The 23,282-nt window shown below is 45.4% G+C and overlaps 3 protein-coding genes across 3 annotated transcripts; 1 reads left to right on the forward strand and 2 right to left on the reverse strand.

Annotated features, from left to right (window-relative positions):
• Positions 1 to 3,723: 3,723 nt before the first annotated feature.
• Positions 3,724 to 4,919, reverse strand: her13 (hairy-related 13; the record flags this gene model as incomplete). Its single annotated transcript, XM_079731655.1, has 4 exons — positions 4,804 to 4,919; positions 4,603 to 4,689; positions 4,376 to 4,457; positions 3,724 to 4,247 (listed from the first exon to the last, which is right to left on the reverse strand). Exons 1-4 carry the CDS (start codon positions 4,891 to 4,893, stop codon positions 3,724 to 3,726), a joined length of 783 nt encoding a protein of 260 aa, XP_079587781.1. The 5' UTR covers positions 4,894 to 4,919.
• Positions 4,920 to 7,406: 2,487 nt separating this feature from the next.
• Positions 7,407 to 8,553, reverse strand: her8.2 (hairy-related 8.2; the record flags this gene model as incomplete). The annotated part of the gene is made up of 4 exons (XM_079733739.1): positions 7,407 to 7,750; positions 8,070 to 8,148; positions 8,251 to 8,346; positions 8,491 to 8,553. The coding sequence occupies 4 exons, from the start codon at positions 8,551 to 8,553 to the stop codon at positions 7,407 to 7,409; spliced, it is 582 nt and encodes a 193-aa protein (XP_079589865.1).
• A 3,078-nt stretch (positions 8,554 to 11,631) lies between these two features.
• cab39 (calcium binding protein 39) lies at positions 11,632 to 21,081 on the forward strand. Its single transcript, XM_079732223.1, has 9 exons — positions 11,632 to 11,805; positions 14,876 to 15,033; positions 15,761 to 15,925; positions 16,927 to 17,045; positions 17,975 to 18,143; positions 18,506 to 18,565; positions 19,207 to 19,272; positions 19,683 to 19,826; positions 20,861 to 21,081. The coding sequence occupies exons 2-9, from the start codon at positions 14,920 to 14,922 to the stop codon at positions 21,047 to 21,049; spliced, it is 1,026 nt and encodes a 341-aa protein (XP_079588349.1). The 5' UTR covers positions 11,632 to 11,805; positions 14,876 to 14,919; the 3' UTR covers positions 21,050 to 21,081.
• Positions 21,082 to 23,282: the final 2,201 nt, after the last annotated feature.

Consider the following 23,282-nt stretch of genomic DNA (forward strand, 5'->3'; position numbering starts at 1 on the left):
ACTTTCTATCTTGTTTGTTTTGGGGACGGTCCTCTGCAGAGCGATGAGGCTTTTTGGGGCAGGCTACCAAGCTCTCTAGTTGTTCCTTCCTGGGGCCATGTAGCGTGGACAGGCTGTTCAGTGGCTAGTTTAAAGATACACTTTAATCAACCAATTGTTTCAATCAAACTCATCCACTTATCCCTACCCTTTATTTATGTATTGTTGCCAGGAAAGCACAGAATTTTGACCAAAGCTCAGAAAGGTGGTTCCATCTTTTTTCGCTCCGACTTACAGCAGATGATTTATCTTGAGGAAACCACATACATACATATATATGGGTACAACCCCACACAAGCTATTAAACTGTTAAACTCATCCCACTGACCATAGGGAACTCCTGTATTATATGGCCATTGGCCACAGCCCTGCAGCGGGGCTGGCCAGTGAAAATGGTGAATGACCATGCTAGTGTCATTCATCTTTTAGATTGTTTTTATTTTGTTTTGTGGCTCAGGATGGTAGGAGAAATATGTAATGTTTTTTTGCGTCATACTGAATCAATAACCAGTGAGCAGTGTTGCACACAGTGGATAAGTCACATGGGCAACATGGTATCCGAGTGCTGAAATACACATTGGTCAAGTGTGACTATTCATTTTATTTAACCTATTACAAAGGTCACACAATCACAGCAACTGTAAAGCCTCCTTCTTGGTCACTTGGGCATAACAATAAGCTAATTTGCTCATATTTATTATGTTTATAATGAGCTGCTTGTCGCCTAGTTATTGTTATTTATTTATTTATTTATTTATTTATTTATTTATTTAAATGACAGTCAGTGGTTCATATGGCTCTGTCTTTGTGGAATAAAAGAAAGTTGCTTCAAAAGTTGACCTCATTGTAAAGTCCTATTCACCGTGTTGAAGTTGTATTGTACAAACCAGGGTACTGTGAACGCTAAGAGGTCGTCTCCGTCCTCTGGTTCACCAGCACCTTGAGTGGGAGCATTAAGCACTAAAGGGGAATATCGGAGGACTGCTGCGTCACAGCGGTCGAGGAAACAGAAAAGCAAATCACCATAGTTACCATACACACTGTGGGTTTGAGTGTGTGATGCACAAACGCATATGCTACAGAATGTGGGATGTAGAGCACTGGACGTGTTAATGTGTTATTGTGCTCACAGTAAGAGCTATGCTCTTACGAAGCTATGCTCATAAAGTTAAAGACATGGGGACTCTGGGAGGGTCCATATTGGCTCCATCATTCAGTTTATGACGACTAAGAACAATTGTGGTGCGGGGGGGTGCATGAGAGAGGGTTGGGGGGGTAAGGGCGCTATGAATCAAGTCAAGTCCCTTGGGTTGTGTTGAAGTGATTGGATATCCCTTTTATTGTGGCATCGTTTTAGGTCATCTTTTTCTTCTCTTCTCTTTGCCGCCGTTTTCTCTTTGTGTACTGTCCAGCTTTTGATTGGGGTTTTGGAAATTCAAAACAGGAAAGTGCTTTAGGAGCATTATCGGGGAACTACCTCTGATTCTGAAAAGAGAGAATACATCCCCAACCTTTCCACCTTACTGTATGCGCAATGAAACGTACTATTACCTTTGTGGGCGCAGCGCGGTGAACAGGGTGGAGGTACCTTGTGGATACCTCTCGGTGGTCTCTATGTCTGTAAGGAGAGACCCCTGTTTGACTTAAGGTGTTGCACCCACCTCATACAAGGGCCTGGCCCCCCTCCTTCTATGAGTATATTGTTTTTTTATCAATATTGTGTCCCACATTTATTTTGGAGATTATTTTTGAGTTCCGGTGTGTTACAAATGTTTTTTGTATTTTTTATTACCTTGTTGTGACAGAATTGGTAGGGTATCACCTGCTGAAAATGTTTAAAGTATACGTGGTTAATCAAAGCCTTACTCGTAAGGCCGTATCAGGATAGTAGCCATTTTAAAATGATTTCACACGCAGTATGAGACCATGTTTTATAAAACTGGCACGTTTTCTTTGCGGTTTTTGTAGGTTACAAAATGTGTTGATTGAAACATAAAGATGATGTAATAAAAATGACAAAAGCATTATACATGTGGCTGTGCTACCAATTATTTTGCTACTTTTTGGTTAATTGGACTTCCTCACGTCTCCGTTACATTGAATGATTCTTTTCAAAATCTGCTGAGCAACAGATTATGTTGAATTTGTTGATGTATACCCATGGGATTCGTGTTACCGCCATATGCTCTCTTTCTCTCACTCTCTTTTAATTTCTCGCTCTCGTTCACCGTTAAAACCTTAGGGCCAACTGTCGCATCTTGCTGACCTCTGACCCCAGAATTCAAGCAGCGTTAAGGCTGATTTAATTTCGAATTTTAAATTCAAATACATCTCCGACTCTGCTCATTATTGATTTATGCCGAATCAACAAATCACGTATACCTAATGTCAGCTGTAAAGAGGGTCGATGCATCCCAATAAGCTGTCTATATTTTGTGCGTGCATGAACCTGGTGTTGCTGCAAGTTTCGGATGTCTGTGAGCTCTCCTCTCCGGCTTTGACGCCCATCTGTCAAACGCTGGCCCACCATGCTCTCCGCTTTGATCACAACGCCTCCTCCTCTCTCGTTTCACCGTCTCCTCCGACATCACACGGTTCACACCTTGTCCAATTTGAGACCAGGGTGTGAACGAGCACAGGGAAGCGCCTTTCTCTAATCCTGCGTATTAGTCATTTCTGCAGAAGGGTTAAAGACTAATCAGCACTAGCTTCGTCCTACTCGATGGAATACTTGCAATATAAATAACTTCGACATCCACGTAAAAGTCAAGTCTGGTTTGGTTGTCCACAATGCAACCAATGCAGATTTTTAACAGCCCTCTTCATGCCGATGAAGTGTGGTCTGCGACAGCTTTATGAAAGTCAACATTTCAGACTTTTGAAGTCATATGCTTTCGAAAAATAAGTCTATACGGACTCAAGGCAGCGCGTTGTTATTGTTTGCGTCTAGCCTATTTTTACTGTTCACTGGGAGGGCTGTTCGGACACCATTTGGGTCCAGACAGGATCTGAAGCCCCTTTGACGCGGATGTTATTTGCATCGGAGGTGTGAGCTGTGTCGCCGACTGGGGCAGTCCGAGGTGTGACATCATCTCTTTCATGTGCCAGCTTCCGTGGCTTTAAACGTGGGATCCACACATAGGACCGATGCAGGCTATGGCCTGTATATGAAAACCCACCATGGTCATATGTGAAGCTTCCCAGCATAACTGGACAACCGTTGTTTCATACTTATTTATTATTTTATTTATGAGATTCAGACATGGAATTATAGCAAAAGCTTTCTAAACATCATTACATCATCCACTTGTTCTGACGGAGGCTAACCCCAAAATCACGCTACTACATTTGGAATAATACAACAGAAATAATTATATTAATCGCAGAAAAGGTCAGAACGTGTCGGTATCTAAAGAGCTTGGTCCTCACACGCGTCCTTTATTATACACTCCATTATATACAAAGATGGGCTGCCCTTCCGGTTCTTCTTTTTATTCCCTGGTCCACGTCTGTAGCGGTAAGTGAATCTCCGGTCTGAAGGGTGAAACAAGAAATGCTCAACCTTGTTGTCACGTGTACGGTCTTAATAACTCACAACGATACGAGCAGGGCCTATAGGCACACAAACGTCCCACACTGAGGGCCCAGTGCCATGGGGACCCCCACTGTGTCCCCCTCTCTCCCCTACCACGGCCTCCACATGGACTGAGAGTAGAGGACGGTGGGGGGCATGCCGGTGGGTGTGCTGGTGGCCTCGCGGAGGTCCAGCCCCTGCCCCTCGGAGCTCTGGTTGTGCTCGCTGTCCGTGTCGTCCAGGTCCGAGCACAAGTCCGAGCACAGGTCCTCGCTGGACGCGCTGGAGGGGGCCGGGGAGAGGGCCATGCTGGATATACTCCTTCCCCCGGGCGAGGCGAGGCTGGCGCACAGCGCGTCGTCCGCGTTCTGCCAAGTGCTGCCGTTGTGACCACCACCACCAGTAGTAGTAGCAGTGGTAGTGGTAGTGGTCGTGTCTGTGATTAAATCCATGAGCACGTCTGTGAAGTGGTCCTCGTTCAGGGGCATGCACTCCAGCAGATGGTTGAGCAGCTCGGCCGCCACTGTCGCGTCGATGCCGGGGCAGTTGGACACGAACATGTGCACCTCGTGCATGCACTGGATGTACCCGGCGGCGAACCGCTCGCTGGCCTCCCGGTTCAGCGTGTCGGTCTCTGTTTGTGCAAGAAGGAAGAGGGAAGCTTAGCATTGCAAAGTTGACGTTCAAAATACTTTTTAGGAGAGCTTTATAAGGGGAGATGGAGGGTCCAGCTATTTGGGTAGAGGGCTGGGGGGTGCTGACCTTGCGTTCGGTTCTGCAGAATGTCCTCAACCTTTTTCACTGTCATCTCCAGCACCTCTGCGTTCTCCATCTTGGACTGAAACTTAAAGAGAGAGAGAGAGAGAGCAAGAGACCATGGGCACAGGGTGTTTAGAACAGAAAGCGGTCTGATGTGTTCATGAACGTGTCGCAGTCGAGCCGGTATAGCAGTCACAGGTGAGCGCGTAATGAACCACGGGGCTACTCACGTCCGCGTCCGCCAGCAGGTTCCGAAGCTCCTGCAGACTCTCATTGATGCGAGCACGCCTCTTCTTCTCCACTAAGGGCTTCCTCGTCTGTAAGAACATGTGAGACGTGTTAAAACAACCGTGGTTATAACCGCGGTATCCATTGAAGGGTGCTGCAGAAAGTACCACGATGCGTCGCTTACGAGGGCTGAGTCGATTTACCTTTCTGTCTCCTCTCTGTATCCCGTAGTAATCCTCCTCCTCCTCCTCCGTATCCAGTTCGTTTACGCTGGGTCGAGCCGAAGGTGCCATGTTGGTTAGAGCCCGAATTGTGCAAAAGAAAATACCGCAATTGGTTAGATATCCCAGCGCTCTCTGGTTCTTTCCCCGGACTCCAGTGACGGGCAGCTGGCGAATGGAAACCGGTCCGAGGGAATCAATAAACGACAGGCGAGGCGACCTGTGTTTATTGTGCAATCCTAGTGAGACGGGCTGCTGGCCCCGAGTAACTGTTGTTAGTATTTATAGGGGCTTATTAGCATGTGAATGAGGGTCTGGCTGCTCATGCTCGCGAACAACGGAGCGCACATCGCAGCAGCCAATGGGCGCGCAGTCCTTTGTCTGGTCGGGCCCCGCAGCGCCGCCAGCGCCTCGGACCGCGGCTTTAATGAATTATCTTTTGGTTGACGGGGCCAAACGCGCCGATTTTTTCCTCTTTCAGATAGATACATAGATCATAACTTCATTAATTGCCCGGAGGGGACATTCCTTAGTTACAACAGCCCAGCAGAAGTGGAAAACACGGGATAAGAATAATACAATAAAGAATTGTATCTCATAGTATCTAATTTTGTGTAACACTTTTGGGAAAGGCTCCCATCATGTAGTCTACATGACTCGCTGAGATTGCATTGTAGGGTATACACCATTTGGACTGACTTATACGTCTGCTTATGTAGAATATCAATTTTACAAGGTAAGTATTTTACTTAGTTTTCTATTTGCCCGACTTCTTTATGGCTATTGGTGTTCACTTTATAGCCCACTTTCAGTTTTCATTAGAAACAAAGCGGGGTATAATGTGACAAATATATATAGAGCTTATGCTGTTACATGTTGCAGAGGAACACACACACATACACACACACACACACACACACACACACACACACACACACACACACACACACACACACACACACACATACATTTTTTTTAGTATTATTTTATTTCGAGGTATTTTGTCCGAAGTTCTGGTGATTTACCCGTGCCTGGCGGATGTAACGCGATGCCTCCAGTCGGCAGCTGCTGGCGGCAGCCCCGTTGGCCCAAACTGAATCAGCCGGGGAATTAAGAGCCCTCCTCCAAAGAAAGCGACAGGTGTTGCCTGCGCCTCGTTTGTTCTCCCCGTTTTTTGTGACTTCTGATTTCAGTGTTACTGCGTTCCTGCAGGCCTCCCCGAACATATCCAAAGGAAAAATATCTCGCTCTTAGTTATTTTTCATTAATAAATAAAGATTCTGATTCTGATGGATTTAGATTGTGCTTTTGTGCGCAATATCTGCTCATTTTGAGCAGGCGTGCTTTGCTCTGAACGTGTTGTGTTCATCGCATTGTGATGCAAATCAATCTACCGTAGGCTACAATATGACCTTATTGTCGCTTATGACTGCTGCATGACTTCTATGTCAGGTTGCAAACACGAGAAGATGCACTTTATGGTGCAATTTTCCGCACAATCTTTCCGCACAGGCATGGGTGTATGAGGGAAAGTATAATAACTTGTGTGTGTGTGGTGGGGGGTGGGGGGGGGGGGGGGGGGGGGGGGGGGCGGGGTGGTGTTGGAACCTAGCCACCGCCATCCTCTGCTCCAGATTTTTAATGGTCTGGACTGTGGAGAGAGCAGCTGCCCCGGCTCGCTTTTGTTCGTCAACTCGCTGAGGGACCAGGCGTCTGTTTCCCTCTCTTCAGTAGCCTACTAACTGACTCCGTCAGATTGGGCCAGTAATAAAGGGATCGGGCCAGTATTAAGGGCCCACAATGGCGAGAGTTGGGCCACGAGCACAGTGATTATATAGGGGGGTATATGTAAATTTCAGGCAGAAATTATGCTGTAGGCTTCTTATTAATATGACCAAAGCCAGTTTATTCTTAATGGGACCTCATATTGCCTTTAATTATCATTTACAGGATAATATCCAAATATGGTTGATTTAACAGCCGCAAGCAGCATATTTTCAACCATCAATTGGCCCCTGTATAGTGGTGTATCATTATTTTATATCTTTAATGATACCAGATATTCTTAAAGAGACGATTGTCCCTCGATAGTATAACACGTAAGATAGGCCTGCTGTGTTACAGTAGTTGCAAATTGGAAAGTTATGTGAAATGTACAAGTATTCTTCTTTAAATGCTCAGAATAAATGAATACACAAACATAACTGCATACAAGATATTTTTTTATTAATATTTGTGTTAAACATAAATGGTATAGAGGAGGAAGGAAACCAAAAGACAGTGCTGGACAACAGCTCTACAGAGACATTGGTCATCTTATAATATTGAATAAATAAAGTTGTTAACACAATAAATACAAGAGAGATTAATAGGAGCCTTCTATAATGCAGGCTACGGGATATCGACTTCTGACAGGAAGTACTGGAAAGGGTCTTCATCTAGCACACCTAGAATCATAAGTATCGGAACAAAAAGCGCCCCACACATGGTTGTTTTCAGAGTAGCATATCTATAAGATACATAACAGAAGTTGCTCTAACAAAAAATGGGAGAATCGACATCGTAGTACAGTCGAGTCCACATGTTCACCAGGGCCTCCACATCTCCAGCAGACCCAGGGGGCTGTGGTGGCTGGGGCTACTTGGCAACTGCAGCACCCTCTCCTGGGGCCAGGCTATTTGGCCCCCGTCCCCCCTGAGGGGTGTGCCGGGGAGCTCTGCCAGGGTGGGCGTGTCTTGTCTTGGGGTGCGCTGTAGGGGGCGCTCGTTGGTGGACCTGGGCAGGGACTTCAGCAGGTGGTTGAGCAGGCGGGAGCCCAGGGTTTTGTCCATCCACTCACAGGTCAGCAGCATGTTGTGGACCTCGTGCATGCACTCGATGTAGCCCGTGCTGTACTTCTGCTGTGCCTCTAGGCCTAACGTCGGATCGGCTGAGGAGAAAGGCGGGAGATGTTTGTTACGTGGTTCAACAGCATCCCCTGCTGGTAACAGCAAGAGTAGTGAGAGCAGTGCATTGCTTTTACCAATTCTCTTTAATTAAACCAAACTGTTGGTAAAAACTGCTGTCTTGTGCAGGCTCAAAAATTATGTTTATATTTTATTTTGAAATAATCAATGGTTATTAATGATATAATCGTTGGAGAATACATGCCTTCTCCTGTTCACAAGTCATCATGTTGTAGGCCTATGAATATGAAGACACTTGTTGCTGGTGACAACAGTCTTTCCGAGCTGATTCAAGTTTCTTACCATTGCGTTTGTGACTCTGGATGTTCTGCAGGTGTTTCACGGTCATTTCTAGGATATCCGCTTTCTCAAGTTTCGATTGCTGTTAGACAATAAAAAAGCATTAATTTTGTAACCGATTCTGAGGTATCCAACAGTTTGCATTACAAATGAAAACAGGTAGGCCTAGCTCTAAAATACTTACATCTAGTCTAAACGCTCCGATCACCGTTTCTTTAAGTTGATCCAAACAAGTGTTTATCCTCTCTCTCCTTTTTCTCTCAATGAGTGGCTTCCTTAACTATGTAGAAGAAAAAAATACTGTTAGCACCTCAGAAATCACTAGGATTCCTTTGCGGAAAAACAGGCCAACATGACGAGAGTACAGCATTAGGGTTATCCATCCAACAACTTTAAACGCGTTAAAGCCTCAACAAAAGTATACCTTTCTCTCCTCCTTAGCACTCGAGTGTCTCCCCACGTTGTGAGCCATAGAGGACGCGGTCATGTTGAGCCCACTGTTGCCTGAGCGAGTTTCAGAGCGTCTCTAAGGCCCTGCGCGCTGCGTGGCCCTCTTATTTATAGGGCACAATTAGCATGTGAATGGTCCAACTCTTTGGCTTCGGTATTTTCCCACACACAGGGTCGCTCCCAGCGGCCTTCTCCCATCAGTCAAGACTGACAGGTCACTGGCTCTATTCAATAGCAGGCGAAACCAAACTTGAAAAAAAAAAAAAACACACAACGACAGATGTCCTGCTTGAAACCACGCACCCATCCTCCACCACAACACAACTTTCGTTTCCTCTTTTTCCTCTTTTTTTTTTTGCTGGCCGAGTCACGTGACCCAAGGCGCGCCGATTTTCTCGGAGTTGTCATTCCCATGGATGAACAAGGGTGTGCAATTACCGCGCTATACTCCGGGGAGTCGTCGCCCATTGGCTTTCAATAGGTGGAGGAAACATAAGACCACGTGCAAGGAGGAAACCTTCTGAAACCTTACAAAAAAAACATCGCGCTCTCAAAACCAAGCAGACGAGAAATAGGCCCCCCGTTATTGTTCACCTGCTGATCCAAACGGATTACACATGGTTTAAGGGGACTTTTTGGTTCAACAACAGACATAAAATAAATAAATAACACACACACTTATATATATATATATATATATATATATATATATATATATATATATATATATATATATATATATATATATATATATATATATATATATAGGCCTCTTTACGTAAACTTCCCCAAAGTTTAGAATCAATAAATAGAATAGATTATTTTTCAGTCCATGCATATTATTTGTTGATATGCATCGATGTGTGTGATTACGAATCGCCGACAAAAGACTTTTTTTTTCTTTAAGGTATTTTTGTAGGCACAGGCACTACACAGGTTAAATAACAAATCTTTGTGAAATGACCAACATCTGTTGTCGACCACGGCGCGCGGCCAACTGAGCAGATGTCCGCGTGACCAGATGTCCCCGAGCGGCGGCTCGCGCTCTGCTGCGCCTCTGTGTGGAGCCACGCGACCGCCGGGCGAACGCCAGGTCGTGGGAAACACAGCCGAACAATGGTGGCTATTCAAGCAGTCCTAATCACCATGAAGAGAGTAGGCCTAATAACCCCTAGAATAAGTGGACTGTCCGTTCGGAAAAGAGCACTCCAAAAATAAATAATATATAAATAAAGAATTTATATTTATATATAACTCTTTAAATAATAACAATAAAGTTGGATAACCGACCAAACAGTATTCTTCTGTTCTACATAATCATTACAGCCCGAAGCAAACCATTTTACAACATCACTAAAGCAACAGGTGCCTTTGTGCCCGGTGTGTTGTTGGCCGAGAGTCACACCCTCTGATCAGGAGTTGAATGGGGATAGCCAGAGACATAGGTTTTCTGGGTCTGAACAAAACGCGCGGGGGAAGGGCCGAAGACATACGGGCATCTGGCACGCGACCAACATACTCTTATCTCTCAGGGATTTCTCAGAGAAAACATTAAGATGTTTGAAATGTAACTGAAATAAATATTTACAAACAGCAGCACTGGAAACGTGATATCTGACAAATGAGACTAAATGTATTAAGTAATCAATTAAACAATTAGAACAAGGTTTACAAAGTGGGCTGCCAAATCTTGAGAGCAGTGTTCTTGTAGTTTAATTTAAAAAAAAATAGATTAAATTACTTCATAGCACTCATTTGAGTTTGCTTCCACAACCCCATCCCCTTTATAATCTCTCTCTCTCTCTCTCTCTCTCTCTCTCTCTCTCTCTCTCTCTCTCTCTCTCTCTCTCTCTCTCTCTCTCTCTCTCTCTCTCTCTCTCTCTATTTAATCCACATTAAATGGTTGTGCATATATTTCAAATTGTTTCCTTTGGGGTGTGAAGAATCATATCATTCACATACCTTCTATATTTGTGATATTTCTACAAAATAGGACATCCCGTGGGAATTTAATTCTCACTGTAACATGTGTGATACATTTTCAAGAAAGAAAACATCCACACATACACACGCACATATGCATCCACACACACACACACACACCTGTGTGCACGCACACACACACACACACCTGACACACACACACAGCACTGTGTGCTGGAGGCATCTGCACAGTGCACACCATAGTCCCCAGAGGAAGCTGGCACAGTGCAGATCCACCAGCACAAGAAGTGTCTGAAGAGGACCCAGGAAGACCGGGACAAAGGTGTCCGCACTGCTCCTGTATGTCATGTTCACAGGCTCCCCCTCCCACGCCTCCTCTATGAACGGTCAGACTCCATTGCATTGGAGGGATCTTCTATATCCCTGACCACATGTTCCTCCGCTTTCAGTGTTGCCAGAATGGGCCAGATTTCCCGCCCAATCTGGTCCACAGTGTGGTCATTATACCTTCAGTTCCAAAGACTAGTCCTGCAAAATGGATTTGGATTTCAGTGTTTTTGAGCCGAGGACATTGGTTCTGTGGGTTGCTGGTACACTGATCTGACACAGATGTGGTGTGCTCTTTCTAATTCTGGCTCCGCCGCTCTTTATCTCCACCTGTCATGGCTCTTTTTCTCCAGAGCAAATTGGACTTGTAATTGTACTTGATTGCATGCTGTAGTACTGCTTTGACTTTCACATACCACCAGTTAGGCTGTGTTCAAGAGGAACAGCAAGTCCGAGGTCATGTCTCTCTGTCTTAACAGGGACAAAACACATTATTTTTATATTTGTGAGATTTCTACAAAGAAACACAACTTGTGGTTTAGGTTTAGAATACAACATGCATGATTAATTTACAAGAAAGAAAACACACACACACACACGCACACATGCACACACGCACACACACACACACACACACACACACACACACACACACACACACACACACACACACACACACACACACACACACACAATGTATTCACGTCAGCCAATCTAATATTGTGTTATCACGGGGTGAGAACGCCCTCGTGTGGCCGTGGGCTGCTCGGTCTGAGCAGATCCAGTATTGTGACCATATCGCCTCACGACCAGAGGGGGCGTCCTTTATCACTGGAATGACAACCACCTTGCTACTAGCATAGCAGTCGGATCCAGAGAAAGAACTGGGAAACAGTGGCCACACGATCACAAACAAGGGGAGGTGACCAATAAGGGAAACAAAGGAGATTATTTTGTAACGCTTCGGAGCACTTGATCCTCATTTTGCACCCCGTTACAGGCAGACCAAGCTCAGAAGGTATGTCATTTTACTCTCTGGATCAGGTATGACTGCCATAGTGCCTCCGCCGACACAACGCTACAGTTGCTTTACTACTGCTAGCCAAGTCGGCTAGCTAGCCACCTTCGACTAGCACACAAAAATAGCGTTGATTATATCAGAAATCATGCTTCAACTTTAGCTCCTAAACCTAGAATACGTCTCCCAGTACAGCCCTGCTGGGACCGGGAGCCGCTGCTGGGAGGCGACCAGGGGTGGGTTAATGGCTCGTATCCACGAGGAGCCACCAGCCGTGAGAGCCCCTTTTAGCAGAGCTAGCTTAGCTTAGCGTAGCTAAGTCAATGCTTACTCCATAATTATTCGCTCCGGTGTTTTCATCTGAACTTAATGGCTAACATTAGCCCCAGTGGCCCTCCGATGCAAGCAGGCCTCAGAGGGCCTTACGTGGGGCTCACTGGGGGCTAGTGTGCATTTGCTTCCTTCAAAGGGGTCCTTATAGGACACCTTGCATGCATAGTATACGTGCGTGTGTGTGTGTGTGTGTGCGCTTTCCCGTGCTTTCACAAGCACGGGTCGAGCCAGCAGCATCAGTGTTTGGGGGACACTGATTGAAATATAACAGGCTGGGGATCAGGCACAAGAATAGCCCTCCGGATGCCAGTAGGCAGTACAGTACAGCATCTGGTTTGGGTTTGATACTCAGTAAGAATACGTTGTTTTTGATCGGATTGGCTCGATGTCACGGGGCAGTTTTAATGGGGCATGTGGCTCAGGAGGTAGAGCAGGTTGGCTTGTAACCGGAAGGTTGCTGGTTCGATCCTTGGCTCCGACACTCCTAGTGTCGAGGTGGCCCTGTGCAATACGCCTCACCCTCCCCAAGAGCTGGCTGTCGCCTTACATGATTGACACCGCCGTCGGTGTGTGCATGTGAGGCAATATTGTACAGCGCTTTTAGTGTCCGCTGGTTAGAGTAGCGCTATATAAATTCAGTCCATTTTACGAGGCTGAGAGTTAAAAGGATCCCATACTGAGTGGCGTGGTGCTCGCAGCAGGGGCGGTGCTGTGTCTCTTTCCACTCCGTGGTGGCCAGCTCATGACGCTGTCGGGTTGCAACATGTTTTTTTAGTAATAAGTTATGCAATGGTTAAATTTAGTATTGAAGTCAAGGTATTATATAATAGTCACAACCCAGACTTATTCATGACATAGGGTCGCCAGCGATCAAGTCATCGTTGCGTGTTTTGCATATATTCAGATTCAATGATTGCTAGATCTGGTGGATTGTGTTGGCTGGCTGGTCTTGAACCTGACCATACGTCTTGCCCTCCCCTGGCTACGTCATTGATACCCAAGTGGGTCATGAGCAAGAGAAGCGGCGTGTCTCCCTGCCTGCTGGATACATTAACAGGCATTAGCCTGTGTAGAAGGGGTATTTGGCCACCTGGAGAAGTTTAAAGGTAGCCTGGTCCTACCAGACTCTTGTACTTCATTTCATTTGCACAGAGAGTCTGGACCCACTCAATTGACTAACTTTAACTCACTTGAAGGCGGGTGTCTGTTGAAGTTTAAAACTATTAGATCTACCCAGTGCCACTCTGGATCTGCCATAACCAATCGCTAATGTTTGGTCGTTACGTATGTCATGCGCCGGGACCGGCCGGGAATCATGTTGCGCGCAGGCTGTAAACAAACCAAACACCTTGCGTGAAGATGTCCGTCCACAAGAGCTGACTCTAACGTTATTGTTCTCAGCTACTCCCTCTGTTCGCTGATTGGACGCACACATTTTGGACTGAGAAAACCCACGAATATACCGCAAACCTGGACATAGTACTGAAGGGAATTTAAAATTGAGTGGAAGTACTTAGGTGGGCGGAGCCAGGCTAGTTTAAAGGTACTGCGGCCTCACTTTATAGCTTGCTTTTCTTTGGGACCTTTTCTTGGAGAACATTTACACAATATTTACTTTTCTCTTTGATTCCACCATTATCAAGCCCTTTCACCTCTTAAAACCTAGTGAAAAACTCATAATCTCACTTCGTTCTTGATGACTCTCTGATTAGTCGGAATGACATTGATAAGATGGCCGCACCCTGGGCCAGAGGGCCTCTGTATCTGCTACTTAACAGATGTGAGAAGGGCCTGCTCCGGCCTCTATAGGCCTACGTATATGTATGTATACTAGTATGCATGCAAGGTGTCCGATAAGGACCCCTGTGAAGGAAGCCATCTAGTACAGTAGGCTTATGTTGTGGTGTCCAATACCATGCCAAAGCCACAAGGACCTATTTTGCAGTTGTTTTTGATCCAGAGTTGTGGCTGAACCTTTTAGTTTTGTTTGAAGCAGTCACACACAAAGGGTGTGTTTTTAATAGAGCAGCGTGAGCCATGAATTTATTCATTGAGGGAATATGTTTACTAAGCTACAATGTCGGGAAAAGTCCTGTCCTAAGCAACACACCCATTAGGCCGTGGCCTGTGTGACTCTGAACACGGGGTAGTTTATCATTAACTAACAACGAACAGTCGGCTCTGAACTGTTGCTCAACGCACTGAGGCTCTTTTAAAAAAGTTTGTTGTGGTTAGCCTGATAATCTCACAAACACAGGAATAGATTCATACCCTTTAAAGCAAATTTAACACCACCTGGCTACCAAGCTTTTTCTAATGGCACTAGTTTTTGTATGTTGATTTAAAATCAAATGGTTTCAATCATGCCTAGGCTTATTAATGGATACCCTGTCGCCTTCTGTCTGGACATGTCATTGTTTATCTCTGAAACATGACGTTGCTCCCTAACATGAGTCACTGCCTTTTTATTTGGTCATCACCTGACTGCGTGTTCAGTACCCCGTCATGGCAGAAACCCGGTCAAAACAATTCTTGTCTATTAACAGTCTTCATGGAATAGCACTGGCGATAGGCCGCTGGATAGTTGGCAATTACCATTACTCTGTGTTCATATCTCTGGACTCATTCTCTAGACAGTTACTCTTATTTGGTTCCCTCTTAATCTCCTGGTGATTTGATTTGGGGTTTTGAAACTATTAATATATTTTCTGCGTCTCCCGTCGTCGTGCCTCCCCAGGTGGACAGTGCGCTGCGCCTGGTCGCCCCTGGTTACCCTCCACCATGCCTTTCCCCTTCGGCAAGTCCCACAAGTCTCCTGCGGACATCGTGAAGAACCTGAAGGACAGCATGGCGGTGCTGGAGAAGCACGACATCTCCGACAAGAAAGCCGAGAAGGTAGAGACTACCATCTTTGTTGCATATCTATTGAGTTTGATCTGCTAACGGGAGTGGAGAGAACTCTTAAGTGTGTGTGTGTTTGTGTGAGTGTGTGTGTGTGTGTGTATTAGGGCTGGCCGATTAATCAAATTTTGATTGTGATTTCGATTTTAGCGTTCACAAAATTAACATAATCTAGTTTTTCAATTTTTTTATTTTAATTTTTTTATTCGATGTTTTATAGAAAGGGCAGAACAGCTGGATACATTTTAGATTGGAACATTTTCTTTTTAACCATTTTGTGTATTTTTGTAAGGCGGAATTTCAAAGTTCTCAGTTACAAAGTTTTGTTTGGGAGAGACATGCTGAATAAATACAACATGTTTTCAAACTCAAAAATAATCATTTGAACAATCGTGATTTCAATATTGACCAAAAAAATAGGTCAATATTGAAATCACGTATGAAAAAAATCATAATATGATTTTTCCCATGATCGAGCAGCCCTAGTGTGTATGTGTATGTATATTTATTGTCTGGCCTGTTTTGCGTGCGCATGTGTTCTCACAAATGTAAATCAATGTTTTATTGACCAAATGCTGGAAAATGAATTCCCATTTAATTTGAAGAGCTTCCCTCAAGGACCACTTAGGAGTTTTTATGGCACCGTTTAGAACAATCTGTGTGCGTCCACTGCGTCTTTGTCGATCAACCTGTTTCGTCCCTCCGTCTTTCCCACCCCCAGGCCACGGAGGAGGTGTCCAAGAGCCTGGTGGCAATGAAGGAGATCCTGTACGGCACCAATGAGAAGGAGCCGCAGACGGAGGCGGTAGCCCAGCTGGCCCAGGAGCTGTACAACAGCGGGCTGCTCAGCACCCTCATCGCTGACCTGCAGCTCATCGACTTTGAGGTGAGAGGAGACAAACGCAAATCATGATTTGTTAAAGGACCCCCACTCCTCGTAAGCGGCCCTCGTGGCCCCCACCAGCACAGACCCACCTCCGTCCTCTTTTTGAGGGAGAGCCTGGATAATACTATAATGTTAACTCTGATTTCAAGAGAAGTATCTAGGGAGAATAGGGAGTTCCAGTAAACCAACCTGTAGTCTAGAGTCCCAGATTGTAGTGCCTTTTGACATGCAGACATTATACATACAAATGTTTTAAAGAATACAGATACAACTATTCAACCGGTACAGATATTGCTGAAAGACAATGTTGCAAACAATGTTGGTTTGAGGCTCTGCCCGGCCGTCTCTCGACGGGAACAGGTGAAGTAAACGTAACAAGTCGAGGCAAATGCACACATAGTTTGTGGAAGCGGGGCGGGGCGCACTGCTCCCTCAAGCTTGGGCCTCGCCCCACAGTGCGTGCATCCACGCGCGTTCGCCCTCCTCACAATATGCAGGCAGGGTGCTGGCGGCCACTGTGGCCGTTCCTGACTCACCCCGTGATGACGTGACTCACTGTGTTGTGAGAGAGGAGCTCTTCTCCTTTCCTCCTCAGGCCTTGAGGAGGAAAGGAAGGGAAGAACATGCATGGAAGAGTCTCTCATGTGTGTGTGTGTGTGTGTGTGTGTGTGTGTGTGTGTGTGTGTGTGTGTGTGTGTGTGTGTGTGTGTGTGTGGTCCTCCTCTTTGATGGGGCCAATGTGTTGTCCTCGTCAGCAAAAACACATCAGTAGAAGACCTCTGTCTTTCCTCCTCCCGCTCTCTTCACTCACTGCATTTATAAGCAACTCTCACTTCTCCATGTGGAACGGAAGTTTTGATTTCCATTATTAATATAAGTTGATGACTTTGTTGATTTTGTGTTGGAAACTACAACTTTTCCAACTTCGCCCCACTTTCAGCCTCAAACCCTGCTGGCAGCACCACCCGGTCTCCCTAGCGCTGTGTGTTCTCATCCCACAGGGTAAGAAGGACGTGGCGCAGATCTTCAACAACATACTGAGGCGCCAGATCGGCACTCGGACGCCCACCGTGGAGTACCTTTGCACCCAGCAGAACATCCTCTTCATGCTACTCAAGGGGTCAGGGGACACACGTAGACACACACAAACAGACACATGCAGACACCTGACACAGACACACACACACACACACACACACACACACACACACACACACACACACACACACACACACACACACACACACACACACACACACACACACACACACACACACACACACACACACACACACACACACACACACGTTCACGTTCAATATACGACACTCAGAGAGAGACGTTCAATATGCAACAACACACACAGACCCAGAGGTTCAATATAAAACCACAGACACAGACAGACTTTCAATGTAGAACAACACACACAGACAGACGTTCAATATACAACAACAAACACAGACAGACGTTCAATATCCGACAACACACACAGACAGACGTTCAATATACAACAACACAAACAGACAGACTTTCAATATAGAACAACACACACAGACAGACGTTCAATGTACAACAACACACACAGACAGACGTTCAATATCTGACAACACACACAGACAGACGTTCAATATACAACAACACACACAGACAGACGTTCAATATCCGACAACACACACAGACAGACGTTCAATATACAACAACACACACAAAGACGTTCAATATACGACAACAACACACACACACACGTTCAATATACAACAACAACACACACACACAGACGTTCAATATACAACAACAACACACACACACAGACATTCAATATAGAACAACACCATTCCCAAGACACTCAATTAGGATTTACAAACCGAAACCACATTGAGTTAGAGCACATTCACTTGTGCTCATTCATGAGAACGTTTTCCCTGAACTCAAAGCCACAGTTAAGATCTTAGGAAGAGATTGTACGCGTTGTTCAGCTTTGGTCAGTTTGTTTGTGGCACTGTTTGACGTTTAGCGGTAACCCTCTGATGGCCTGTGTGTTGCGCTCAGGTACGAGTCCCCGGAGATCGCCCTGAACTGCGGGATCATGCTGAGGGAGTGCGTGCGGCACGAGCCGCTGGCCAAGATCACGCTGTGGTCGGAGCAGTTCTACGACTTCTTCAGATACGTGGAGATGTCCACGTTCGACATCGCCTCAGACGCATTCGCCACTTTCAAAGTGAGTTGGGTGCCGATCGTACCCGGATTATCAGGCGATGGAGACAGTTTCCTGCTATTGAAGCTGTTTTGAAAAAAATGGTCCAAAAATATTGGCAAAAATATCAACAACAGGCCACAAGGTCACTTGCAGACTTGTTATCCGCTGTGTGATTGATTTGCGTCAACCCCGACAGGCCCATTGTATGGAAATGGCTCGCATGAAACAAACAGCAGACTGAATTATAAAGTGAAACCAAATAGAAATACGGGATTGTTTCAAATCCAATGGGTACCTGACCAACTGTCACATTCACACACTCCCGCCCTCACTAATTGCATTATCAATGTCTTAATACTTATTGAGATGTATTTTCTTACCAGGACCTACTCACGAGACACAAGCTACTAAGCGCAGAGTTCCTGGAGCAACATTACGACAAGGTAAGTCCATAGCACCCATTGCATGGAAACCTAATGAGCTACGTTACCTTAAGGCCATTTATTGAATGTACACTTCATACGTTAGTAACAGTATTTTACAAGGGGAATGAAAAGCTTCAAAATGTATACTGGCCCAAAGATACTTTACCAGGGCCTTACTCGAAGTTGTAATTATCAGCGTTAACCAAAGACTTTTGTTTCTTGACATGTTTAATCATAATCAATTGAATCAAACTCCCCTCTGCTGACAGCCATTCATGCACAACACTATCTGGCACTACCTGCCAATGACAAGCCACCAACTAATGGAGATTCAGACGTTTACTGAGCTCAGATCGAGATTATTTTGTGTCTGCGTTTTTTGTCAAAATGCCACCGTGCCAGTCTCAGCATGTGGTGTCCCAGTAATCCAAGTCTCCTGCCTGGGTGACATCAAACAGGCGTTTGTAGAGTGCATCACTTTTGGTTTCTGAGCACCGTCTGTGTGGGAAGAGCTCTCATTATCTTGTCAGCGTGTTTTCTAAACAAGACGCGAAGCGGTGCTCAGACGCTTGGCACATTTTCAGAAGACTCTTTAACTCGCCACCCCCAGAGTCTTCCTCTTCTCCACCTCTGATTATGTCTCTCCTTCTCTGCTCCAGTTTTTCAGCGAATACGAGAAGTTGCTCCACTCTGAAAACTATGTGACCAAAAGGCAATCTCTCAAGGTAAGGGCCGTGGCCATAGTTGGAGGGCCTCGGTGAACAGGGTGCCGCTCTCTTTAAGGAGCTATTTATGGAGGGCGGGGGCGTCTCTCACAGTATTGGGTTTCTAAAACATAACAAAAAACACCACCATGGTCTTAGTAGTGTGGCGCCCTCTTCTGTTTGGTATACAATTTTTAGTGTTATTCAGGTTTGGTCATTTTTCTCTTGCACATGTCATATTTCTCAGAGATAAAATTACATATTTTGATTTGTTCATTTGAATGTTTTTGCATTCTTTCTAAATCGTAAAAATTCTGGTACAAACATGTAAGGTGCCTGAAAAATAGCTGTGTTGTTTAACTGAAGTTATGACGCAAAAGGATGGAAAGCCGACAACGGGTCAAGTCTCTCTCTCTGCTTGGTTGCCACAGCTACTCGGGGAGCTGCTTCTCGACCGGCACAACTTCAGCATCATGACGAAATACATCAGCAAACCGGAGAACCTCAAGCTCATGATGAACCTCCTGCGAGACAAGAGCCGCAACATCCAGTTCGAAGCCTTCCACGTCTTCAAGGTAAGAGTCGCTGAGCGCTGTGATCAAACCTCTGGGACCGCCACCAAACACAAGTGAGTCAGGTGATGACACCTGGCGTATTCTGTGACATCACCTGGCCTGATCCGCCCATGGAAAAGGCAATAACGCATGATTCTCCGGAGAGTTAGCTTGTTCCTTAAAGGAGAAATCCTGTGTAAAATGGATCTGGGATGTTTAATATGATAACGAGTTGGGATGTTCGTTTGGGAGCAAAAAAGCACATGTAGACGCATTTTTAAGTTGGCTTTTTTTAGCCGATTCTACCAAAACGCTATAAACTTGGAACGATGGGGGCATGTGGTATGGTAAAAACTAAATCTACCTATCGAGTCTTAAAGAAAAGATGGCGTTGACGGGTGAACTACTGAAGGTATTGTGTGTTTAAAATGTCATCTTTAATAAACAATCTGTACACTTACAAAGTTATCAATGCCTCGTTTTATATGTTAAGACCCTTATTATACTACCAAAGAAGTGTCGGGCTACTTTTAGCCTTGTAAGTGGTTTAAAACAGTGATTTAGTCTTTACCATAGCACATGCCCCAATCGTTCCAAGTTTATAGCGTTTAGGTGGAATCTGCCAAAAAAAGCCATTAAGAATGCGTCTCCGAAAGAACACTCCAACTCGTTATCATGCTAAACGTATCCCAGATCTATTTTACACCGGATTTCTCCTTTAAAGCCTTCAGTTTCCGTTAAGAGTATCTTTTTCTTTTTTAAGAAGTCTTCGGCGCAGTTTACAATCGTAAATGTCTTGCAATCATACTGGTGTTTCTTTATTTAATAGACCACAATATTTTCATTATATGTGTATAGGACTACAGCACTGCTAGATTTGGCCATTTGCTTACATATGACCTTTCTTGTGCCACTCTCGATTTGCGATCATTTCTTGTTCATAGGCTTTTGAAAGGTAAATAGTGTTCACTTTATAATGAGTGTCTTTTAACGGATCTTAAATTCCTAATCGAAACCCCCTGATAAGGACGGCTCCTCTTCGCCTTCCCACCCAGGTGTTTGTGGCCAACCCAAACAAGACGCAGCCCATCCTGGACATCCTGCTGAAGAACCAGACCAAGCTCATCGAGTTTCTCAGCAAGTTCCAGAACGACCGGACGGAGGACGAACAGTTCAACGACGAGAAGACCTACCTGGTCAAACAGATCCGGGACCTGAAGCGGCCCGTCCCCCAGGAGGCCTGAGGGGAGCCTGGGGGGGTGGGCGGGGTGAGAGAGTTGAAGGGAGATGGGAGGAGGGAGGGAGGGTGGGGGCGTTGTCGTGGGGAATGCAGGAGGGACGAGCCTCCAGGGAGGCCTAATGGACCCGTCAGCCGCCGCCGCCACCGCCGCTCCGGTTGTTTCTCGGGAAATACATTTAAGGAAGCAAAAGCAAAAGAAAACCAGCGTACCCATCACATCGGGAAAGCTCTTCTGCCTCTGAAGGGACAACGTTTTTGTTTCCTTCTATCTTTTGCTATTTTTATTTTAAAAATTTCTTCCTTCCTTCATTCAAAAAAAAAAAAAGAGAAATAATAGTTGCTGCTGCTTCCTTGCACATTGAGACATGTTTAAAGTATACCCTGTTTACTAATGACACACACACATATGAATCACTTATGCACATAGTACATGAAAAAGGACTTTGAAGCTTGTGATGGGGTGGGGGGGTGAAGGTTCTAGCACGCTGAACATTGGGCTGGCTGATGCATGCCGTCTGGAAATGTGACAGATCCATGGCCGGGCACCTGCCACTCGGGAGACGTCCTCCGTGCACGCCCTCCGGGCCCGGCTCCTGCCCCTACGTCCAGTGCCACAGGCTGAGGGGGAGGGGAGAGAGAGAAAAAGTGCACGTGCTCTGTACGCCTTCATTCATTTAAGTGGCAGGTCTTTTTGCATGGTATTATGAATTGATTTGGGACGAGGACGGGATCTCAGAAGACATGTGGCAGCAGGACCACTGACGCCCCGCCGTGCGCTCGGTTACATTACAGCACTTCGAGCTCACGGCGGCGTGGGGTCCATGGTCAATTTGTACATAGGCCTTTTTTCTTTTGCTTTGTAGATTTCCTTTTTGTTTAACCTTGACATATGAATATATATTATATATATATTACCTTAACCATCGTGTTTTTGGTTCTTTGTAATCAAATTACTTTTAAAAAACTTAAAGGAGGCCACAAAGAAAGTCGAATGACATGTTTATTTTTTTTTTGTTCATTTTTTGTTTTGATTTTACTGCTGGTTGCTAGCGTGTGTCTTTGTACATAACCTCAAGGTCCACATTTAGCCAAACTAAAAGACACGAATCATTTGTACAGCGGAGGAATGTCGTGGTTTTAGCTCTAATTCTGTTAGTCCTCTTTGATTTCTCAACTTTCTCCTTTGAGCGTCCTTCACAGACCACTGCGACTGGGGGGGCGTGAGGAAAGGCCGGGCCGTCGAGGGGAGAGGAGGGCAGAGTCCACAGGAGAGCGCTCACCGACACATTAAGCCCTTCGGTGTTCTGTGCAGTTGGAGACGGCGCGTGTCGATTGGTCGACATATTAGGAAGGGGAGGGACGGAGGGTTTCCATTCGCCAGTACTTTAACATCAGTCCAACTTGACCCCCTTGGTTTATTTTCACTTTCAGGCTTATTTTGCGGGTTTATAATTCCAGTACAAATGCGAGCGTAAAGCATTGTGGGTAGCACTGGACTCCGGGCATGTTGAATTGTAGACGTATAGCAAAACATGGTGTCAAGCTGGGCGTTGGGTTTGCAGTGAGTGATCTTGGCAAAGTCTAAAGTCTAATCAGAGTGTTGTATTTGAAGCTGAGGACTGGAGCATACTTGCACATCTCCACTTCTATTCAGGCAAATTCTCTACCATCTTATTGTTAAGAACAAACTGCAGCACTCAGATATTTGCCCATACCTCCATGGACATCGATTTGATCTTCCGTGATCTTGCATGACCCTCCATTGGCTGTGCATGATGCTGTACTAAAAATGTTGTACTGGAATTGTGTTTTGCCCCAAATATTGAACAACAAATGAAATGTTGAATGAAACGCTTAAGTATGGCTGTGCGCTGGATTTTACTCCAATTTCAGCAGTGTGGGTTGCTTTCACAACTGTCAAAAGGCATGGGCCCTACAATCCAAACAATTGAAATAAAAACATTTGGAATAAAACATGGAATATTTTGTTTGTGTGGGAACATCTTGTGCCTGGCCTTCCCAAGGACCATTCAAGATCGATGGTTCGGTTCTTAGAAATACGGTTTGTGTGAACGTTTTATAAGTAGGCGTATACTTTCCCATGTGTTTATCTTACACCCTGTATCCGAGAGGGTGCATGGTTACATGGGCCGCGTCAAAGCACTGGCCCTTTAAAGGCGGAACAAAAACCTAAAAAGGCCAACTTCCGGCAGTCAGACACATCAGACACACCGTAG

The sequence above is a fragment of the Pollachius pollachius genome (genome assembly GCF_949987615.1).
Source record: "Pollachius pollachius genome assembly, chromosome: 3".
Taxonomy (NCBI): Eukaryota; Metazoa; Chordata; class Actinopteri; order Gadiformes; family Gadidae; genus Pollachius; species Pollachius pollachius.

Excerpts from the sequence above, each read along its gene's own strand:
- cab39 (XM_079732223.1), top strand. The coding sequence starts at position 14,920 with ATGCCTTTCCCCTTCGGCAAGTCCCACAAGTCTCCTGCGGACATCGTG. Across the intron at positions 17,046-17,974 it reads CTCTTCATGCTACTCAAGGG|GTACGAGTCCCCGGAGATCG; the intron begins GTCAGGGGACAC and ends TGTTGCGCTCAG. Across the intron at positions 18,566-19,206 it reads TGGAGCAACATTACGACAAG|TTTTTCAGCGAATACGAGAA; the intron begins GTAAGTCCATAG and ends TCTCTGCTCCAG.